This window comes from Bos mutus, chromosome 12 (genome assembly GCF_027580195.1).
Source record: "Bos mutus isolate GX-2022 chromosome 12, NWIPB_WYAK_1.1, whole genome shotgun sequence".
In the NCBI taxonomy this organism is placed as follows: domain Eukaryota; kingdom Metazoa; phylum Chordata; class Mammalia; order Artiodactyla; family Bovidae; genus Bos; species Bos mutus.
The window spans coordinates 82,762,431-82,782,514 of NC_091628.1; the positions used below are offsets into that span (position 1 = coordinate 82,762,431).

Here is a 20,084-nt window from a genome sequence, read left to right on the forward strand (position 1 = left end):
ACCACAGCACCCAGCATAGCCTTTGGGCCCTCTACACGTGTCTTACCAACTCTAATCAGGTCATGGCAAAACAGGGATGTTATTTGTTCCTGCTTTGGCAGTCTTTAAGTGGTTTCCAGGTGAAATATTTTTAAATGAGAATTCTTCCAGTGATTTGACAAAAAGAGGAAGAGTTAAGTACGGGTTAGAGGCCTTCAGTCTTTTGCATGGCTTAGCTCCAGGCTTTCAGAGGCATTCCCAGGAAATGGTGGTGGCATTACCACCCAGTCTTCAGAAACAGACTTGCCTTTTTCTGTTTTCCCCTCAGTACATTCTTCCATATTTTTTTCTCCCTTAAAACATCTAGTGATGAGGTCTATAAAATAAGACACTTGGAGAAACCACACAGAACCTCAAGAAAAGTTTACCTTCTAGTAATTATTTTATAAACATGTGACATCAAGTGGATTACAAGTACTATTACTGCTGTGCTACAACTGCAACCAATTAAGGCTGTACTCGGACAAGAGTGAAGCCCTGATAATTACTGATTTAGAGACTCACTCTATAGGTCTGTGAGTCTATTTATGTTAAGAGAACTAAACTAAGAAAACTGTTCGCTAAGAACCACTTTACTCACACAGTTGATATTTTTACTACAATCTAAATATTCTTAATAATAATTCATTTCAAAGTATAGATTTTATATGAAGAATAGGATAGAAATATTTATTCAACTCCCTCCTATGTTAATTCCAGATATGCTACAGTATTTAAGAAAATGGGTAAGAAACCTGAAAAGTCCGCCCAAGTGGATTGGGATCAGAATGCTTCTTTAGGATAAAATTGTTATTCATCTATATTGACCTTTAAGTCACTATTACAGGATGAAAATTTTGACTTCAAACTAAGAATTCAATGGACAGTCTTCTCACTAAAGCTTAAATCACTCCTGGTTCTTTTTAAAAAAATTTTTTTGGATCCTCTAGCAAAGTTTAATTTGCAAATATTATCCCTGCGTTTAGTTCAGATTAAAAGGTCAAAACCCCAGCCATTTATGGTGAATCTTTGTGTTTGTACGTGTATATAGGTCTGTGGTCAGGCAAATGGGTAAAAACATGGAGGAGGGTTGGCATGTATTGTATTTTTGCTTCTTCACTTTTATCTGATGTTTTACATCAGACTCCAAAAGAGGACTCTGGCCTCCACATATGGAGGCCGGCTGGTGTCATGTCATGTAAATCAAACTGGTCTCAGGGTAACTGGGTTCTAGGTCTTTTTCTCATTAGTCCTGCCACCTTGGGAAGTCACTTCACATTTGGGGGGCCTCAGCTTTCTCATCTGTAAAACAATCAACTGGATGCGGAGATCACTAAGACTCCTTTAACCTTCAAGATTCTATGATTAATAGAATTCATTTCTTAGTAGAACGACAGAGTTAAGCACCTTAGCACCTACTATTATCAGGCATTGGCTTAGAAATTGAGGATAAGAGGTTTCTATATTTGTGAACTTGGTGGAAATTGAGAAGGATGGCAAAAGAGAGAGAATGGATGTAAAAATATGAGTAGAGGATTGCTTTAATTTGAATAGCCTCATTTTGTTTTTTTGTTTTTGTTTTTTTAGTGCTCTGAATAGGAATAGAAAAAAAAAGGTTAGTATTTACTGGAATTGCTATTTTTAGGTCATTCAGGGTTAATGACAAGTTTCAAATGTCACACATAAGAGGTCTTCTTTACATAAACAATTTTACACAGTTTGTGTAAATACGAGAAACCCAAAGCCCTAACTGCTATTTGCTTCTCATAGGTTCAGTCGGTCACTTAACTCTACAGAATATTTGGCTTTAGAATCCTAACCGTCTTTAGCTATCTTCCCAAGCAAGGTAAATTATCTAGATAGCTAGGACAATGACAAGTTTCAGGCTGTATTTATCGTACCTTTGAAAAAGCAAACTAGATGCCACCAAACAGCTTAAAGGAATGAGAAAGAAAGCACATGACCGGAGGGCACACGGACACAGGACTTGGAGCTGTCAGGGCACGCACCTGTCGGAATGAACGCGGTGTGCTGCTGCAGCTGTGCACTGGTGAGAGCCTGCTGGTACTGCAAGACGCTGGGGTTAAACACGGTGCTCGCACCGTTGCTTTTTTCAAGTGCTTGTCTCTTTGGTAAAGGATGAAGAGCACCAGGAGGGAAGGCCTAGAAGTGAAGAATCGGATAAGACATGTATAACTCAAAGTAAACACACCTTCAGTGTCCACAGAGATCATCAATCGCAACAGACTTTTAAAAAATGACAGCTAAGGAGATGCCTCTGCCATGCACCTTAATTTAAACAGCGGCAATGTCGAATGAGTGAGAACTTGTTATTGCGAGCGAAAGCATGACTTCGGTAACCCCAAAACGGTAGCATCTTAACTAAGGAAAAGAAAAACTATCAAGCAACAACAGCGAAAAATGACTTCAGCTTTTAAAATGAGTTAAACTATTCTAAGGGGGGGAGGGGGAGGAAGCATTTGTGTTATGAATATTAATACCTATTCTTTTCTTTAACTAAAAATGGCAATTTCTTGAATTTAAAGGTTAATTAGGATTATCATGAGCATTTTTTACGAGCCAAGTAATTTAAATTTGCTTCACTCTTTTGGAAAAGGTATTAAAATTTGTTAGGATTAATTTATTCCACATATTACATATGAAAATGAGATGGCTAAACACCTTATTGAATTTTTCTCATTAAACATAATGATTGTTTGCAACCGATATTTTACAAGTAATACAAATCTCGATGGTTCTCTGAAAAGCTACATGCAAAGCGAAAGGTGAAAGGTCAAAGTACCAGGTCTACAGATGCTTCGAGAGGTCGCTTCATTGCTTTGGCAGTCGACTGAGTCTTTTAATAACAGGCAGCGAGCACATGATGGCAGTGGGCCAATGGGATTCAAGCGAATTAACATACAGGTAAACAGCAAGCAGAGGTGCATCATGGGAACGGCATTGCATTGTGGATAGGTGAGAAGGAAAAAAATATTCTGAATGCAATATACAACGTACAAAACACTAGGCATGCACAACAACAAAAATGTTCTCTAAAGAAATGAATATTACACCTTAAATTAGTATTGAAGCAAAAATGCATCTACTATACCTTAGTTAAAAGCATATAAGAGAGTAAAATATAGATGTTTGAAATTCAGGAAAGTTAATTAAAACAGCAGCTTGCATACACACCATAAGCATTTTTATATTGCTTCAGAAAAAAATGCAAAACTTTCAAGGGCCACAGGATTGAAGAACTTCTGATAAGTTAGTTTTCAAATATAAAATAATGAATGCACTATGTATAAGATCCAAGTTGAAAAAAAAATACGTCTTTAACTTTCATAAACGTAAGTTTTAATGACGATCTAGCCTAACAAAATGAAGTGGCAAACTGAGACAAACAATTCAGGCAAAAAAATATTCAAACACAAGATTATCTAGGCAAAACGGTTTGGGTTTGGATCTTAATTTTTTGTCTGAATTATGTGGATAATTGTCTCAATTTTTCTCTTCACTCTGCTAGTGTGGATCTGGCAATATGCAGTAAGCTTCCAAACTTAACAAGTTTTGAATTTGAAGAGTAGGTTTCTCAAATTTCCATTTCATTCCACCGTATGGTTTCTAATGACTAACTTATCTTCCATTCTGTTTTCCACCACATTTGAAATTTCTTTTCAATTTATGGCAAACAACTTACCGGGATTACACTGAGAAAATACCCTTTAAAGGGTATTGGGTGTCCTTGGGTATCAAAATAATTTTATCTAATAATTCTATTCGTACTTTTAACTACAATCAGTGACCAACCCACTTAATGAGAGGTGGAACTCGTGGCTAGAACAGTACAATAGCTAAAAATAGCAAAAACAGCTAAAAAATAGCAATGAACTGCTTGGAATGTAAGAAGTAAGATCATATCTTTAACTTATAACCATCCTTTGGGCAGATAGTTTCATTTAAACAGCTGAAATAATAATAAATAGTGATTGATTTAGACCACGATGAGAAAATCTTCCTGTTCCTTGATAACTGTTGTAAGAAATCTAAAAATTTTATGATGGAATTCTATGAAAATAAAGTCAAAGGAATAGCTCCAATGCAAAAAAAAAAAAAAAAAAGAAAAGAAATACCCCTTTTCTATGTTTAGCACAATAGGTAAATCCCCAAGGCTTGTGTAACAAATACAAAACGTTTTATTCTAAAGCTCTGAGTTACAAGTATGGCATTTGGAAGAAAATGGGATAGTATTTAACCCTTAAAATAGGAACAATGAATGACATTTTCCTTGGCCAATAAAGAGCTGTTCTTCATCATTTTATGTTTCAGGATTAAAAGTATGAAAGTGACAGGGGATAAAGGGCTAATGGTGAGTTGGTGGCGGGGGACTAGAAATAACGTGGAAAGGACTGTAGGGAGAGAAGAGGTTTAGAATGGCCAATGGAAAAGATGTTTTGGAAGGCAGTCTGGATAGAGGCCATCACAGAGAAAATCACTGTTCTACAGGCAGAACTGTGAACATCTGAAAAAACCAACAAGATTCAGAACAAGAAAGCTTTGCATATTCTTTCCTCCAATGTCAGTCTGCCATGATGTAATTTTCATGATACCACTTTTATTTTTTTATTCCAATATATTTTTACATTGCTAGATAATAAAGTTTTTTTTTTTGCTTACAGTAGCCTATACTAACTACATAAGGCTCCATAGCCTGTTCTCATAGAGTGCACTAACATTAACTGGATCAAACAAAGGGAACGCGTCAGTCACTCAGTCGTGTTCGACTCTGCGACCCCACGGACTGTAGCCCACCAGGCTCCTCTGTCCATGGGGTTCTCCAGGCAAGAATATTGGAGTGGGTTGCCATTCCCTTCTCCAGGGGGGTCTTCCCAATTCAGGGATCAAACCTGGGTCTCCCACATTGCAGGCAGATTCTTTACTGTCTGAGCCACAGGAAAGCTTATTAACTGGATGGTTAAACTCAAAATCATTTTGGCCTGGACTTTCTGGATTCCATTCTTCCCTTCACTTTTTCAGTCCTTGGGAGATAAAGAACACACCTACTCTTGGGTTGATCTTTTCTGATATGCTAACTAGGAGAGTGATTATGTCTCTAAAGCCTGGTGCTCGTGAACAAAATTTTGAACAAAAGATCATTTAACGAAGTCTCCGAGTAGAAAAAGAGATATTAAGTATTTCTCCCTAGGATAATCACCTGAAAGGCTAATGTTCTCTTTTTTCCAATCCAAATTATATAATCCAAATTATAATAAACTAGGAATTTAAAGAAGCTGAGAGCTCTAAAGTGAGCTGGACACGGAGAGCATCTCTCTTTCTACCACTCACTTGGGTTTCTTTACTAGATGCAAATATCTTGTCTTTTCAAGGAAACACACAGCTCCTGGAGTGGACATATAAATATCTTGCATGTCTCATGCTCTGAGGGATATGTGTGGAATGTATTTTAAAAACTGTATGGGTGAATAATCACGTTATAATGTGCCTTTGTAGTACACAGATGTTCTGTTTTAGAGGATATTATGTGACTGCAGCCATATGTTTACCTATATTGAAAAATCTTCAGGCTTAGAGCAGACCTCAGAGATCCCCAAGGCCAGTGAACCTTGGGAGCATCCTTAGGCACCTACGCAGAGAACCAGATTCTCTTTAATTGAGCCCCTACTATGTGCCAGATACTGAGCATCCATTCTAGCTGGCTTCACCACCATTTCTGATCCTCTGTCCCCTCTCCGAGCCTTCTCTATAGCGTGTGTGCATGTAGCCAGGCATTTCATCTTCTGGATCAAGGAGCAAGCCAATTTCAAGGCAAGCGAACCAACTGCCCGGCCTTAGAGGTAAAGACCAAATCTGAGGAGTCAAGAATCGTGGACGACAGTAACCAGAGCCGCCACTTCAATGCAGAAGAAAGGGATATGGACAAGTAGGATGGAATTCAAAGTTCCTGAACATGTTTTCGTGACTAGCTGATGGCAGCTGGTCTTGTTTCCTTTTACAAAATAAGTATCTTCTGGTGCAGCCCCATTTTGGTGTGTGTGTGTGTGTCTGTGTGTGAAGAAAGACTGTTGTCTTGAAGACCAGATATCCTTTGTGTTAAAATTACCAAAGAGAAGCTCTGACTTATTTTCACATTTGAAAAATTCTGGTGAGAATGATGCCCATGTTTTAAGAGGTACTGTTCAAATATAAGGCTCTAAAGGAAAGAGATGCCTCTCTTTCTGGACTCAAAGCTTTGAATTCATTTTCAGGGTCCAATTAATCAAAAAAGCAGAAATTCCTGGACAACAGTAAAAACTACACTACAGAAATTCTTGGAGCTCAGGCATGGAACCCAGGTGAATGGAATACTAATATCTTCTGGCTGCAATCATCACACCCATTCATTCTCTTAAATAAAATAATCATTTTTCCTTCATGGTGCTGAGTAATCTTGTTACTAGAATAAGAAGACTTTGACTTCATCCAACTGTAACTGGTTTCAAATGAGCCTCTCACTTTCAAAATACACTGCAGATTCAGTAACTTTCATGTCATTGTCAGAAAGAACCTGATGCGTTTGTTCTGAAACTACATTCCTTCGGGTTGTCTTTGTTGATGCTGCAAGCCCACCTGAAGTATCAGAACTCCAAGCCCAGCACAGTGTAACAATCGAGGCAACTACAGCAACTAAACATACTGACATCCACTCTAACAGCCTTTGTGCATTCTGATGAGAAGGGTGTGCAACTGCACGGAAAAGGGCACGTAGATCGGCAATTTAAAGAAATCAGGTGGTGTGTATAAATGTAATGGCATTTCTTCTCTTATCTCCATCAACCCAGGTCATCTACCATTGACTTATTCCAGGTACACTGCTCCTTCAATGATTGAAGAACATATTGATTATGTAGATGTTAGGACTGCCAGTTCTCTCCTTCAATGATTCAAGAACATGTTGATTATGCAGATGTTAGGACTGCAGGTAGTGTGTGTTGTGTTAGTCGCTCACTTGTATCTGACTCTTTGCAACCCCACAGACTGTAGCCAGCCAGGCTCCTGTGTCCACGGAATTCTTCAGGCAAGAATACTGGGATGGCTTACCATTCCCTTCCTTCTCCAGGGGATCTTCGCCACCCAGGGATCGAACCCAGGTCTCCTGCTTGCAGGCAGATTCTTTACCCTCTGAGCCACCAGGGAAACCCACTTCCAGGTAACAGGCAGATAAATCAAGGCTCAGATAACTCAGATAAATTCAGAGCTCAGCGCTAAAGGTTAGTACCCGTGGTTTGTTGTATTTAACAGGTATCTAAGGAATAAGGACTGATTTTTTCATAGTTCCAGAAGCTGGACCCCATGATGCATTTCTATCACGTCATGGAGGACAGTTATCCCTGTCATTTACTGAACTCCAAGCTCCCCGAGGGCAAGGAAAACTGCCTAATTTATTTATTCCATCCACCAAGTGCCCGATGAGCGCCAGGTCTCATGGATTATCCAGTGTCTATCACACATTAAAACACACCGAACGTCAAGCCAGAGATCTCACACCACAACAGATTAATTCTACAACCCTGTGCGGGTGGTGCTCAAACTTTGCGGCACAACGGACTCCCCGGGAGCTGGAAAAGAAAAGACGCATGCCCGGGCCACACCCAAACCAATTAAATAAGAAAGGGGGAAGTGGCTGTCCTCAAAAACTTTCACGTGCCCTCAGGTAATCCCAGACTACAGAAGCCTGGCTAGTGCAGTCCACGGAGTTGCAAAGAGTCGGACTTGATTTAGCGACCGAACAACAACAACGTGTTCTAGGCAGGTGCTTCTCAAACGTATATAATCCACCTGGGGATGTTTGGAAATTTAAATCCTGATCCCAAAGGTCTGGGGCGGGGGCCTGAGTCGAGCTTTAACAGGCTCCCAGAGGTGCTGGGGAGGCCTGTGTCTGTAACTCAGGGGACTTGGGGCTAGCTTCCAGGCTATTATTTTTTTTTTTTTTCAAAGCACCATCCATACAGCTCCATCTTCATCTGTTTCATGACTTGATGTTCTGCATAAATTTTCTTTTAGGGAGAGAGCGAGTTTGCAGCATGGCCTTTGTAATAAGTAACAAGAAGTGGGGAGCAAAAAAATGGGGGCAGTGGCTCCCGGCCCGGGGCCATCCTCCGCCCGGTTCTTCTCTCTCCCCGGCTCCGGGCCGCCTCCCTGGTCCTTCTAGCCCGGTCCCGCCCGCGTCCGCGCTCCGAGAGGCGCGCTGGGCTTGGGGAGGGGCCCTTGCACCCACCCCCGGCTTCCCTGCGCCCGCCTGAGGGATTTACTTATTGTGCTGCGAAGGGAAGGAGGGAGGAACGGAACAAAACGAAAACGAAACGGGCGGGGCGGGGAAACCACAACAGGACGGAGGCAGCGGAGCAGCGGGAGCGCCAGCCGGCCCCGCTCCCGGCGGCGAGGCGCGCGTGCGCGTGCCCGCGCGGAAGGCGCGGCTCCGGGCGCGCGGGCTTCGGGGAAGGTGCGCGGCGCGCGCGCCCCACTTACCATGACTGTGGCCGCGGCCGCGGCTGCCTGGGCGGCCACCGCGGCCTGGTTGGCTTGGTGCTGCGCAGCTTTGATTTTGGCCTGCAAGTGTGCAGGAGGGTGAAAATATTTGCATTTCTCCCTCATGCAACGCCCCTTTATGTAATCCATACAAACGGTTACGCTGTTGTCGTTTGTGTCGACCATGGTGCTGTCGGCGGGGTGTGCAAAGCGGCAGTCGGTCTCTCCCCGGGCACAGTTTCCTCGCTGGAACTCCCTGCAGACCTAGGACACGGGGGGAGAAGAGCATGTGATGCAGTTTAAAAAAAAAAAAAAGAAGAAGAAGAAGAAGAAGAAGATGCTTTCCCGTTCTTTGAATGCTGGCTTTTGTGCCATTTACAATCAACATTCGATTATCCAGAACCCAAGTCACTGGAATCCCGGGCAAACTATGATCACTTGAATTTTGCTTCGCCCTGTTTGCTGAGGTGAGAATCTGTATTGAGCAAGGAAGTAAAAATCTACACTTTAGCTAAGATAACAGAAAAATCAACAAGGCTCCCATTGTTCTTGGGTTTTATTTATATTTATTTACTTTTATAGAGAAGGGAAGGAAGGAAATAAAATATATATATACTAATTCAGAGATTATATACACACACATATATATATGTATAAAATCTGGTCTTCTGTATATAACTACATCTCCTACCATGACAACTCTGGGAAGTTGTGGGGTTTTTTGCATGCAGGGATTATTTCACCAAGGATCCAGCCACAACATCATAGCTGCACAATTCCAAAAAGAATTAAGGAGAAGTGACAAACTTGTTTCTCCTCCCTGAGGACGGGAAGTGGGGGGCAGGGTGAATGTGAATACTCCCGTTTTCCCCTATATCTCTCCTGCTGTACAAGATAAGGTGGGCTTCTAATCATGGATTAGAAGAACTATGATACCCAAGACACCAAAACTTTCATTTCAGTCACAATATTATTATTTTTGACAATAAAGAAAAGATAAAAAGGAGAGAAATATGGGAAGAGATAAAGCAGGGCCTGGGAGAAGGAAATAGGATAGATTTTGAAGTGTTGATGTTTCTTTTTCTTATTCTTCAGTCCTTAATTATCCTGAAATCTCTAGTAACTAAAATGCTCCATCCTCTGAGAATTCCCATGGATCAAGAGTTAACGGTATAAAGAAAATTTTCCTTGGAATTTAAAGAGTATTCTTAATCTTGCCCTAAATATCAATAACATGAAATAACACAAATAAGAAACAAGTTATAAATATCTGTATCAGAGAAAAATTATTAGTGAAATGGTAATTTCTTCTCAGGCTCTACATCCAGTGTTGATGTGCTTAAGTGGTGGTTCACATCTTGATCACTAGTGACTTATAGGAAGGGTCACTGAAATGACACTGGAAGCCTTGTGAGAGTCAAAGATACTTGGGAAATACAGTTTCACTGATCAGTGGCCAGGCAAGTTTGAAGGCCAAGCAGATAAATCACAAAATTATTAATTGTTTCCTTCTACTTTGGATATTATCCAACATTCCATCTTTAGCTCATAAAATGTACAAAAGAAAAATTACTAAGCCGTTCCCACAGACTGTGAGTAAGCCTCCCCTTGTAAGTGGAATGACTCGTGGCTGAGACTGCATTGGGTGTAGAGCATTTACCTAGGGGCTCTGTGTGCAACCGACTTCATTCCTGCTTTGAAATAAATTGCAAGCTGCTTTGCTAAAGTCCTCGTGAATCACTTTTATATATGTCTTTGTCTGCCAATCCTGTTGGGAAGGACAACTTGTTCCCAACTCGACTGATTTAATTTGTTTTCTAAACCACACAGTCACGTACTGAACACGAAAGCTTCACAGGTCCACCAGGTGGCGCCCCAAACACTTTTCCAGTCCCGTGAAAGGTCTGTTCAATAATCACAGGGGTAGGCTGGATCAAAACAGTAGCGATGGGAGTTTATAGTCTTTTCATTTGGGGATCCATATACTTCAGAAGGAAGCTGGTATTAGGCAACATTTTATCACTTTCAAGATTTATAGAGTAAATATTTAAACAAATGCACATTGAAAAAATCATTCTCGAATGATCCCAAGATAAAGCACAGTATATATCGTAATCTTACATATGTATCACCTAACTATAATTGGTGATCAAATTTAAGGAGCCCTTTGAAAAATCTATCAGATTCTTTATACTCCATATAAAATGCTCTATTAAATATCAGAGGATGGAGTAGTTAAGATAAATGGATGCCCTGATTAAAAAGAAATTAAACCCAGTAAAGTTAAACCCAGGTGAGCTGGTTTGACTCCTGATTTAAGAATTACATTTTACAAATATATGAATTTGTTTTCTTGACTTTTCTAGAAGACTTGAATGTCAGTTAAAGAAAATATCTCAAATCAATAATTAGACTCTCCCAGGCTCTAGTTCCCCGTGTTTACCTACATACAACCGGGGCTGGAGCGTGCTGGAGCAGCCATACTAGCTCTTAAAGTACTGAAACATGATCACACCAGTTGGTCTGTAGTCATTGTCCTACTTCCTCCCACCTCTGACCTGAGTGTCCCCTTCATCCTGGCTGCTGGCTTCCTAAACTGTTCATTCACAGACCTTTCCAAGATCCAGCAAAGGTTCATGCCTGACACAGCTGGAACCCTTGGGAGCCACTTCCATGACCCACATAGTGATTGGTTGTTGCATATTTTGCCTCTGAATACACATTCCACATGATCGATTTTTATTTGTATTGAACTTATTCTTTTCCCACAGACTAATTTCCTTTATACTTGGCCTTCAATTCAAACAGGAGAATTATGAAATACGCGACTTTTAGGTGAATCTGTGTGCGTGGCTGTTTTGCAAGACTGAATTGGTATCTCACAAGCATTCACTTCCATAGAAGTACACTGCTACCCCCAAAGGCATCTCAAAACACAAACATAATTGAAGTACCTCCAGTTTGTCCGTCCTGAGAAGTTTCTGAGTTGCAGTTGAGCCCGGGACAGTGACAGGTGGACTTCCGGGAACAATAACAGGTGTGGTGGGTAGAATTTCCGTTGGGACTAACCCAACTCCAGGGGTTACAGGTGCTAAGTAAGGAGCAAAGCTAATCGCCGTATTTGTCCCTATTGCGGGACCTACAGGAAAAGTGGGCTGTTAAAGGAAGATAACACAGGACAAAGACTTCTTTAGAATAAAACTTTAAAAAATCACCAGCAACATTTACTCACTGCATATAAGACTCTCTGTGTTAGTTGCAAAAATCAGTGCTGAACTGTGAAAATTCTTTAAGCCTCTCTGTTTGTGCTTAATAAAAATGAAATCCATATAGACCCTCTCTTTTCCAAACCAATGTAAACACAAAGGAGAATGTCATAGAAACCTAACTACAGGAACTGGCTTAAACTTTTATCCCCATGAAAGTGTTCTCAAGAAAATGGTTATTCCATTCCAGCGGCTCATCATTCCACACTAGTGAGTGTTACAACATGAAGACGGTAAAATTTATGGAACACTGACTCATGATCTTTGATGTGTTCTACATGTCTCTCAAAGGGAGAAGAGAAAACAAACACCATGTATATAGACTGATTTTCAGACTGATGCAGTTTGTACACTCTCAAGAACTGGGGATTATTTGGTATTTTATTTTGCTCAGACTTACCAGTATGCCTCCATATTCCATCACTAGCATGTAAAATCCCCAAATTGATAGGCAGTTTTCAGATAGACCTGCTATTTCTTGCTCTAGCTCAACTATGTCTAGATCCGGTCTTCTTTTCCTGAGAGGTTGAATGGGAAAGCTTGAACTTTTCTGTTGGCCATTAAAAGTTGCTTTGGTTTCCTAGGTCACAAAGTCGACGTGGCAGTGATAAAGGCACAGAGTACTCTGTTAAAACCTCTTTATCACCGTCCTCTTTGTCCAGGGATAAGACAAAATATACTAGAGGATTGACGGGATGATGGTTTTCAAAAGCGTCACCTGAAAGGATGCCTTTCAGAAAGGAAATAATGTACGTTTAAGAGAAGAACAAACTTGGCTTCACTTTAAAGGAGCTGATGTTAAAAATTCAAGATGCTAGATAAAGATTTTTCTTAGAATAAATTTTGCACTGATTTGGGACCGTATCGTTTTGTTGGTTTGTTTTTTGTTACTGGATGACTTTTAACCCATTCATTTTTAGGACCAGTTTTCAGATTTTTGCAATTACACATTAACGCAGTTTTCTAATATTGAACAACGCCGTTGGCCATGTCATGCTGCTTCTCTATTTGTACATTGTGGGTAACATTCGTGTTGTCTATTTATAGCTCTGAGTTGCGGAACATATGGGGAAAATAATAATCTGTGTGAATTAAACAGGTTTTTGTTGACAGCAGTAACAGAAAAATATCTCTTACAAATGATCGTGTTAGAAAACAGTGAATTATTGATAGTTTGTGCGGGGAGCTCTTAGAGAGGCTGAAAGTCTTTACTGAAGTGGCTGGGGGTGGGGAGGGATGGAAGAGGTGATTCTAATGGCCTGCGAGAGCTGCTGCCAGCATTCCCGAGAGGGGCTCTTAGATCTTTATGGCTCGACATAAAATTCACTTTGGGAGAAAGTTGCAACATGAGGTCTCAACATGGGAAATTGATGGCAGCTAGGATTTTTTTCCTCCTTGACTTTCTACAAAATTTTATATGTGTATGTTTTCCATTTTCAACCCATTTGAGTCATAATTATAGAACGTTGTGGTTTTCAGTAACTGTAGCTTTTATAATTCAGTACCATTGAAAAGAAGCCAAGTGATTTAAATGGTATAAGGACGATATAATGTTAAGACTTAAGAGAATCAATTCTGAAAGGTCATAAATCACACAAAAAAGACCAGTGATTCAAAGAACCAGCTAGATCAGAAATGCCTGGGGGGAATTTCATAGATAGAGATATCATAAATTCTGACTTAACAGATCTGGGTTGAGGGGGGCCTTGAAATTTGCATTAAAATTTTTACTACATGATTTGATGTGCGGCCCAGTTTGAGGACCACGGTCATAATTGAGTGAAAATAAATATTAAGAAAACCTAGTACTAGTTGTGTAATTAACTCCAAGACTAATGATCAAAATAAACATTAAGAAAAAAGAGTCCTCCCCCATATCTCCATTTTTGACTTTCTATTGAATCAAATTCCCAATATCCCTCCCTTGTAGATCATTTGAAGCCCGGATCAGCATGGTGACAGAAAATCACGTTGTATCTTGACTGTCCAGGTGCTGTCAGAACCTCAAAATTCATTTCCCCAAACCTTTTGGATATCAACAAATGTCTTGCAGTTAGCTAAATTTTGCTTTCTCAAATATGTTACTTGTTCATCTAATTTAATGATCAAAAAGGAATGTTGCAGTTTGTTCTACTGATGCAGAGCTGTAATAAAGTTCACGGAGAGTATTATTTAAAAGTAAAAACACAAATATGAGACAAAGGGAGACATGAATTCAAAATCCTGAGGTTGGCCAGTTATTCATTTTTACCCTGGGCAGGAAATTTTTACCCTGAGCTTTTCTGTAGAAGGGAAGTAAAACTACTTAGCTGAAAGAGTTGGGCTGAGCAAGATGTTATTTCTTTCTTACTTCCCATAGTTGGATTTCAAAAATAGCAGCTATTATTAGTACCGTAAAAGTTAGTATTAATAAAGTCCCTCCCCCCAAAAATTATCCATTGATTCTATAACAGGAATGTAATTAGCATAGCAATATAACAATTGAGGTATAAAAATCTTATTAAGTGAAGGCAAATATAGTCTCTATTTTGAATATAGACTGGAAAAGTATATGTTTTCTTTCATGTGAAAGTTAAAAGTTCATAGACTTTATGAAGATAGATTCAATTAAATATTTTCTCCTTTTTCTTATCAAGAGTGTTTTTCGTTGAAGTTGAAAAGTTAAAAAAAATAGAGTGATTTTCAGAGATGGGCATTATATTATTATTGTTGTTGTTATTATTAGTGACAGTAATACCTTACATCTGTGAAAGGTTGGGCTGTTCTCAAAAGCGTTCTCACACACACTGTCTGCTTTAATCTCCTCAACACCTGCGAGAAGCGAGCCTGGCAGTGAGAACTGCACAGTCTTACAGGTGAAAGCAATTTAGACCAGAGGCTGCATGGATTACCCAAGGCCAGTGCTGCCAAGGTGGAGTCAAGGCAGAACACTGCTGACTCCTGGCTCGCAGTCTGGGGCTGTTCTGACTCCTCTGCCCTTACTAGATTTTGTTGGTAATTTCATAAAACAGAAGAGGAGAAAAAAATAAAATAACCCACCACGAGTTGCCCTTACAGACGTAAGTGTACAGAGTGAGCCTTGGTGGGGAGCCACATCCCACGGTCAGCCCAGGGCCTCCCGCAGACAGGAGGTTAGGGGTGCTCGGAACAGCTGCCTGCCTGGGAAAGTGGGTCTCAGATCCTGGATTTGAGCGAAAGTCTCAAGGTAGAGTGGACGCTGATGTCTGGATTTGGGTCTGAGTCGGTGGCTAGAAGAAAGGCAGCATCTCCAGGGGATTCTGCTCCTGTGAGCCCACCCGCCGGGGCCGGGAGGGCTGGCCCCGTGGTTCCTGGAGGGGCCCGTTGCCAGGTGGTCTGAGATCCATTTGGTCCTTGTCATTTCCCAGCACCAACTGCAGCGAGGCCAGAGGACAAGAGATGCAGAAAGTCTTCCAGAAGAAAATCACATCCGAAATGCTGGTCTTGCCATCTTCCCTCTGGACTTCACCCCAAGAGTCTGTGTTTCTCTCCTTGGCTTCTCACTCTCCACTCTTCTTTCTCTGTAACTTACAGCAGTAGATGCAGTCTCAAAGATCACACACACACACACACACACACACACACACACACGCACTTTGATATTTTGTAGTGGCCTGAAAGGATCAGGGCTGGGGAGGACTGACTAAGTGGCCTGACATATCTTATGGCTCTAAAATGTGGTCGATTGCCTTTATAAGACAAGAACGTGAGAGCTCATGCATTTAGAAAGCTTTGACTTCAAAGGATAGGTATTTGGTACTTAAACTGAAAGTCCTAAAACATGGCATCTCTTGAGCCTTCTCCCTTTATTGCCAGGAGCATCTCTGGAGGGCAGAATGCTCAGTGCAAGATCTTGCCACTAAGGACTGGATCGCACAGGCTCTTAATCTCTGTTGTACTAAAGGCCACCCACCTGCCACTTTATTGTGAGTGTACGTGTGATGTTTGTGTGGGAGTCGAGGGCTGGGGCCGTACAGTTGGAAGGAAAGGAGAGAAGAACTGCTGTCATACCCCACTGGGAACTGGAGAAGGAAAAACTCCTCGGAGGAAAGGTGAATGAGACTGCAGACATAAATGAATTTGAGACAGAAGAGTTATAAGAGGAAAGAATCGTTGGCATTTTCATTTATTCAATAAATATTCATTGCTGGTACAGACATGGTGCCAGAACACTGTGTCTCCGTTTATTGAACTTAAACCCTAATGGGGAAGAACAAAGAAATAAAATCACAACTCATTTGTGATTTTACGGATAAGCAGAAATGAAGAGGCCTCACTTCTGAGATGGAGAGAAGATAGAGGCTAGAGATAGAGATTGGCGGTGGGTTGCAGCTGATAGAGTTGGAGTCCTTATGAATAAGATGAAGTTAAAATATGAAGATCAGTAGGAAGCTTCCAGCAAAACTAAAGGCCTTTAAGCAAACGGGAGCTTTGTGTGTTCACAAGCTCTGTGTGTTCACAGAGCTGAAAGTTTGGTTTGGTCTCAGTGGACACAGGAAGAGTGGCCTCTGATGAGGTGAGCTGGGTAGGGACTTGACCACAGATGACACTCTAAATAAAATCAAGGTTACACGTTTAGACTGTCTCCAGTGAAATGGGAAAGCATTGAAGGGTTTTAACATTTATGTGTTTAAAAGATTCCTCTGGTTGCTGTGCCCATTGGAATAAAGCAAGAGTTGTGGCTCAGTGGTAAAAAATCCACCTGCAATGCAGGAGACAGGGTTTCGATCCATGGGTTGGAAAGATCCCCTGAAGAAGGAACCTACTCCAATATCCTGGCCTGGGAAATCCCATGGACAGAGGAGCCAGGTGGGCTATAGTCCATGGGGTCACAGAGAGTTGGACATGACTGAGCAACTAAGCAAATACCACAAGGAGGGTAAAACCTATAAAGTATTTTGAAAGAAAGGTTGATGGTAGCTAAGATGAGGGTGCTGGGAGAAGAAGTAGGTGGACTTGAGGGCATATGGCAGGACTTGCTGATGAACTGGATGTGAGAGAACCTGTTTGGTTTCAGTTTGAAACTGCTGGCTACCTTACTGAGACGAGAAGGTAGTAGAATGAAAAAATTGGTCTTAAGCATGTCAAGTTCCTGTGAAAAATCTGAAGGGGAGTCCAGTAGGAGGTTGGGTACCCAAACCCGGGGCTCAGAGGAGACATCTGGATTGGGAACATGCCTTTGGTAGTTCTCAGCCTGTAGATGACCCAGAGCCACAGGAATTGATGAGACCACGAAGGAGCAGGTGATAGAGGCAGCCAGCACTGGGAACATAACATCAGTGTATAGCAGCCTCAATACAGAGTAGAGGAAAGTGAAAGTCGCTCAGTTGTGTCCCACTCTGCAACCCCATGGGGATAGTCCATGGAATTCTCCAGGCCAGAATACTGGAGTGGGTAGCCTTTTCCATCTTCAGGGGATCTTCCCAACCCAAGGATAGAACTCTGGTCTCCTTGAACTTGGCAGGCAGATTCTTTTTTTTTTTTTTTGGCAGGCAGATTCTTTACCAGCTGAGCTGCAAGAGAAGCCCAAGAATACTGGAATGGGTAGCCTATCCCTTCTCCAGCAGATCTTCCCAACCCCAGAAATCAAACCGGGGTCTCCTGCATTGCAGGTGGATTCTTTATCAACTGAGCTACCAGGGAAGCCTGAATAGAATAGAGGAAAAGAATGGGCAAAGAAGACAGTGGAGGAAGGCGTGATCAGAGAGGAAGGGGTGCGTCCCAGAGAGGAAGGGGTGCTCTGCAAGGGAGATGGGCCACGTGCTACTAAGGAGAGATTGACTGCCTGCTACCAAGAGGTCGAAAGAACAATGCAAGAGTCAGTGACTACCTGTTTAGCAATATGGAGGTCACTGGTGAGGGATTTCAGCAGATGAGAGATTTCAGGGCAGATGGAAGATAAAGGGTGTGAAAAAACCATCCGGAGCTCTTTAGAGAAGCTTACCCTAGAAGGAAACCTAAAAATAGAGTGGAACTTGTGACTCTGTTTAGCAATTTCTTTGTCTTGAGCAATTTCTGCATGTATTAGTTTCCCGAGGCTGGTCTAACAGATTCCCACCTCCTGGTGGCTTACACAACACGCATTTCTTCTTTCAGAGTTCCAGAGGCCGTAAGTCTGAAACCAGTTGCACTGGGACAAAATCAAGGTTCTGACAAGACTGTGTTCCCTCTGGAGGCTCCAGAGAAGAAGAATCGGGCCCTTGACTCTTCCGTCTCCTGGTGGCTGCTGGCGTTCCTTGGTTTGCGGCCCCATCACTCCCGTCTCGGCCTCCATGAGCACATTGCCTTCCTCCTCTTCTGTATGTGTGTTAACTCTCCCTCTGCCTCTCTTATAAGGATGCCTGTGATTGCATTTAATCCTGGAGAATGTCCCCATCTCAAGACACCCAACTCAATCACATCAGCAATAGACCCTATTTCCTTGGAAGGTTCTAGGACCTATATTCTTCTGTCACTAATTCATTCCTGTGACTCTGAAATTACTTGTTTGTAGAGTCAATGACTTTTAAGTTTATTACATTTTTGCATCCCAATTTTTCTTGTGATTTAAAAACCTCTCTTAAAACATTTAAATGTAATACTTCTTTCTCATAGAGCAATCGTGATTTTTGTCCTCTAATTAATATATGAGACAGTACGGAAACATAACTTTCAAAGAAAATTCAATTAACAGTTTAGAACATGAATGGAATTTCTTATTAACAGGTCATTATTGAGTACCAGGGTCAATCCTTACAGATTCTAAATAAATAAGAAGTACATGATTAAAATCAGTTGAGATATAATGCACTGCGACTATGTTGACCTAGGTGGTTCTCAATTTATTCCCATAGACATTATTTAATATGTATAACTAAATTATTTTAGCATTTAGGTAATTTAATAAAATAATTTATATGTGTGTATCAACAAAGAAACCATAAAATATACTTGTGAGTGGTTTTAAATAGATCCACTTAAATGCCTACGTGTGTGCTTAGTTGCTTGGTCGTGTCTGACTCTTTGCAACCCCTTGGACTGTAGCCTGCCAGGCTCCTCTGTCCATGGGATTTCTCCAGGCGAGATTACAGGAGTGGGTTTCCATTTTCTTCTCCACGGGATCTTCCCGACCCAGGGATCGAACCTGCGTCTCCTGCATTGGCAGAGAGATTCTTTACTGCTGGGCAAACCAGGGAAGCCCTAAGATGTACTTATTTGGGACTTCCTCCAAGCAGCCTTTCCTGCCTCATCTGAAATCCAGTTCCCTGGGCCTGAACCTTGCTTTGCCTTTCCCCTGAGTCTGTCTACACCTACAAGACTGTAGCTTATTTATCTGAGGGTCCTCCACACCGGCACCTGCACTTTTTCACTCTGGGCAGAGCTGGTTCCTGGCCACTTGGTGCCACTCACTACTGTTGGGTAGAAACCTGGAGACGAGCAGAACTGCCAACCATCTACCCAGATCCTCTCCCCTCTTCCTGGACCGCCCCCACCTCCCCATCTCATCTCACAGACACACAATGAGAAAATACAACTCCCTGGTAGCTATCCTTTTTTCATTTAGCAGCTTTCAATAACAATAGAATTTTCATACAATAAAGACTGATTTTTAAACAATCGTCTTTTGTGTATGTACTTTTTTTTTTTAAAAGAGCAAATTTCACTCACTGCTTTTTTTTTTTAAATTAGCTTGTTTTTGACAAATAATTTATAAATGTGAACAAACTTCACTAAAGGCAAAAAAAAAAAAAAAAAAATACACTCCTTTCCCTCAGGACCTCATTCCTAAAGCAATTTCCAGACCTTTAAGGAAATACTTTCAAACACTGAAGTTAGGGAGAAATATTACACAATACATATTCATAGACTGAACTCCCTTGGCATTTAATCTTGCGGTCCTCACCACGGATGCCACACCCTCTGCTGGCCTCTGAGACAGGAGATGCGGGTGGCTGAGGCACCCTGGTTCAGGCTTCCTTCAGGTCCGGGGGGTGGTGGTGGGGAGTGGAGGAGACAGCAGAAAGCGCCCTGGTCAAGATGTCTGAGGTCTAGGCCCAGCTCTACAACCGATTAACTGCAGGACATTGGGTAAATCCATTAACTTCTCTGGTTTCATTTTTTCCCTTCCTTAAAATGATACCATTGAAACGAAATAATCTGTTGCATTGCTAAACATGTTTTAGGCATCAAAATCTTCTCTTTACATAGATCATCGATTCACATGCTCAATGGAGAACTATTTCCCTTCTAAGATAGCTCAAATATGGAGGTGAC

General features: G+C 41.4%; 1 protein-coding gene across 5 annotated transcripts in view; it reads right to left on the reverse strand.

Annotated features, from left to right (window-relative positions):
• Positions 1–20,084, reverse strand: part of MBNL2 (muscleblind like splicing regulator 2) — a 161,734-nt gene that overhangs the window by 35,047 nt on the left and 106,603 nt on the right. For 3 of the 5 annotated variants that reach the window (XM_070380808.1, XM_070380806.1, XM_070380807.1), the window contains 4 exons: positions 11,502–11,702; positions 8,548–8,811; positions 2,822–2,875; positions 2,028–2,181 (listed from right to left, as the gene is read on the reverse strand). In XM_070380808.1, the coding sequence (XP_070236909.1) occupies positions 2,028–2,181; positions 2,822–2,875; positions 8,548–8,811; positions 11,502–11,702 (673 nt within the window). The remainder of the gene's footprint in view (positions 1–2,027; positions 2,182–2,821; positions 2,876–8,547; positions 8,812–11,501; positions 11,703–20,084) is intronic. The other 2 variants (XM_070380810.1, XM_070380809.1) reach the window with 1 other exon arrangement.